We start from the raw sequence: 2,659 nt of genomic DNA on the forward strand, positions 1-2,659 counted from the left end.
TTCAAAAGGATCTCAGGAACTTCTGATTCGAATTAAAATATTCAGTTTTAGATGTCCCTTTTATCTTTTTTTGTTATAGCGCAGGGTCGTGATTCATGGAAGGATCTTGGAAAGCCCTTTGCCCAACATTGGGACATTATAGGCTGATATTGCTACTACAATCCCTTTTATCGAGGAAGGTTATAAACTATATAATATCACGCTATGACCAATATCAGCGAAACATCAATGAATATTGTCACAAAAACGAAAAAAAATATTTGGTACTATAACACAAAAAAATACCAAAAACATGGATGGTCTTGCTAAAAACGGGCTTTCTTAGGTCACACTTCCAATAGGACATTTAGATATTATTTTGAATTGCAGATATTTTTTCGACGGTTGGTCGGCTGGATACGAATTTTGTTTCAGAGTAAACCACCGTGAAGAAGCTACATTTCGAATGGTGAGTGAGATTTCCCGAAGCTCAATCCTTTCGGGTCTTCCTTCATTGTAACTCCTTTTTGTGAGACTTGCGGGGCATCTAGAATTCTTTAGGTATTGTGTTATGGAATGGAGATAAAAAAATACGATATTAAGCAACTACTTTTGCGGAATCCATTAAATCCAATTTTATTTACAAAAAACAAGGACATAAATAAAAATAATGCTTCGTCAAATCATCTTTCATCGCGTTTATTTCCGTATATACAAGTCACGCGAATCGTTTAACAACGTATCAACACGCTCAATAATAATTCATGCAAATTCTTAGTTAATTTTATGTAGAATTAGGCTTAGTTTACATAAGTATTTCCCGTCTGCGAGAGACGAGAGTAAATTATCTCGTCGAGAATAATCTTGTCGTTTCGTTTTACAATAATTAATTTGCTATGCATTATTTTTTATAAAATATAAAACTTGAAAATAATGTGTTAATTGAAAGCAAGGAGCCATAACAACACCAAGTATTTTATTTTTGAGTCTTAAATTACAATGAGACGTAAATCACAGCGTGCGACTTAAATTTCCTCTAATTCTTAATTCTATCAGCGAGAAACTTATGTAAACCAAGCTTAACAATGAAATTATCCACTGAGATCCAGTCACAATGTTCAAAGACTCACGCAAACGTTAGCTCTCACACAACTGAAGGTTCACTGTACACACCAGCAAAGAGGACGATACCGGTACTCCTTTCGAGTATCAGAAACACAAACTCCCTATTAGCTTCAAACCTTGGCCCAAGGATTCTATCTTCCAAACCCGCTATAGTTGCTGCAGCAGCCACCGTACCTTCCTCTGTCACTTCCAATTCCACGTTTTGTACTGTTGATGAAACGAATAGGGGGCTGGTAGAAACTCCTGGTAATTCCGCTCTCTGCGGATCGAATATTGACACAATCCCTGTGTATTGCATGGGACGTATTAGATCTGATTGGGCGGACATGAAGAACCTTGGTACGTATGTGTCGACGTTACGCTCTTCCTCTGAGAGGAATGTTGTTAGCCAATGCGGTTTCCGTTCAGTCGGTTTCGACGCTAGATTCTCTAGTAATTGCTTGATTGGCATCCCTTCGTAAGGCAGAAGTAGTAGCATTGAGTATCGCGCGTCGTTGCCATAAGTCATTTCTAGCACTTGAGCCCCAATTTCCTCCACATCTGCATGTCTATGCGGTGCCTTGTGGTACATCATATTAACACGTCCAATAGTCCTTCCTTGAGAGTTCTGGAACTCAGCTTGTTTCGTATGCGTTGGATCGAACGGATGAGTCCAGTTAGCTTTGAAGTACAAAGCGTCCACTAAAACCATTCGTAGATTATCCAGATTCTGTGGCTTTACTGCGTCAATGATTTTCCCTTCTGTAGCAGTGCATATATAGTAATTTATATCTCCTGCCAACTTGGTCGTGTTACTAGGGTCAACAGAGTAAACATCGGTGCTGTACAAATTCGCTGACCTACAAAACTCCGGATGGATTTCCAAAGAACAATCGGAGAACATCGCGGACTGTCCGATCAAGGTCAAATCTCTGCTATTATGCTTCAAGATGTCCTTCACTGATAGATGTAGGTTTTGCGTCGCCCGCAGATCGTTGGGTAGTCCAAGGACATTCAGTAGCTCCGAGAACGTCTGGCCTGAAGATCCTTCCGTGAGAAGAGAGAAGAGACTCCACACAGACAACGGTGCGACCGCGACGTTCTTCGTTCCAAAGCTTTCTTGAAACTGGTAAGTGTTATGAAGCAGTCCAAATGAGAAATGATTGACAGCATTGTTAGGATTTCCCACATTCGGCGCGCCGCACGCCAAACCTACTACAATTAATAAAGTCCACATTCTCATGGGACGGGTGTTGCTCACGGTGTTTACAATTTAACTGGTTAAGAAACGTATCGTGTCCGATTTAATACTATGTGAATGCGTTGTAGACAGTGAGCTGCCGAGGTCGGATGCTGCTGAATGGTGTTTTGTTTTAAATTGTTTTTATGAGCATTGTTGTTCATTGGCGACATTTTATAGCTAGCTTCGTTTATTATTTTTTAATGTTTGAAAATTTTTGCATATTGTTTTTTTGTTATCATGGGATCTTTATTTGTTATAAATCAATCATGTTGTGCCCTTGCAACAAATACATAGAATATTATGGCTTGGAAATAAATATTATAGCCGCCACAT

General features: G+C 39.3%; 1 protein-coding gene across 1 annotated transcript; it reads right to left on the bottom strand.

Moving 5' to 3' along the window:
- Nucleotides 1–653: 653 nt before the first annotated feature.
- LOC115455364 (serpin B6) lies at nt 654–2,419 on the bottom strand. Its single transcript, XM_030184015.2, has one exon. It carries the CDS (start codon nt 2,324–2,326, stop codon nt 1,124–1,126), a length of 1,203 nt encoding a protein of 400 aa, XP_030039875.2. The 5' UTR covers nt 2,327–2,419; the 3' UTR covers nt 654–1,123.
- Between the last annotated feature and the right edge of the window lie 240 nt (nt 2,420–2,659).

The sequence above is a fragment of the Manduca sexta genome, chromosome 5 (assembly GCF_014839805.1).
Source record: "Manduca sexta isolate Smith_Timp_Sample1 chromosome 5, JHU_Msex_v1.0, whole genome shotgun sequence".
NCBI classification, from domain to species: Eukaryota; Metazoa; Arthropoda; class Insecta; order Lepidoptera; family Sphingidae; genus Manduca; species Manduca sexta.

Coding starts and splice junctions, on each gene's coding strand:
- LOC115455364 (XM_030184015.2), bottom strand. CDS start 2,326: ATGAGAATGTGGACTTTATTAATTGTAGTAGGTTTGGCGTGCGGCGCG.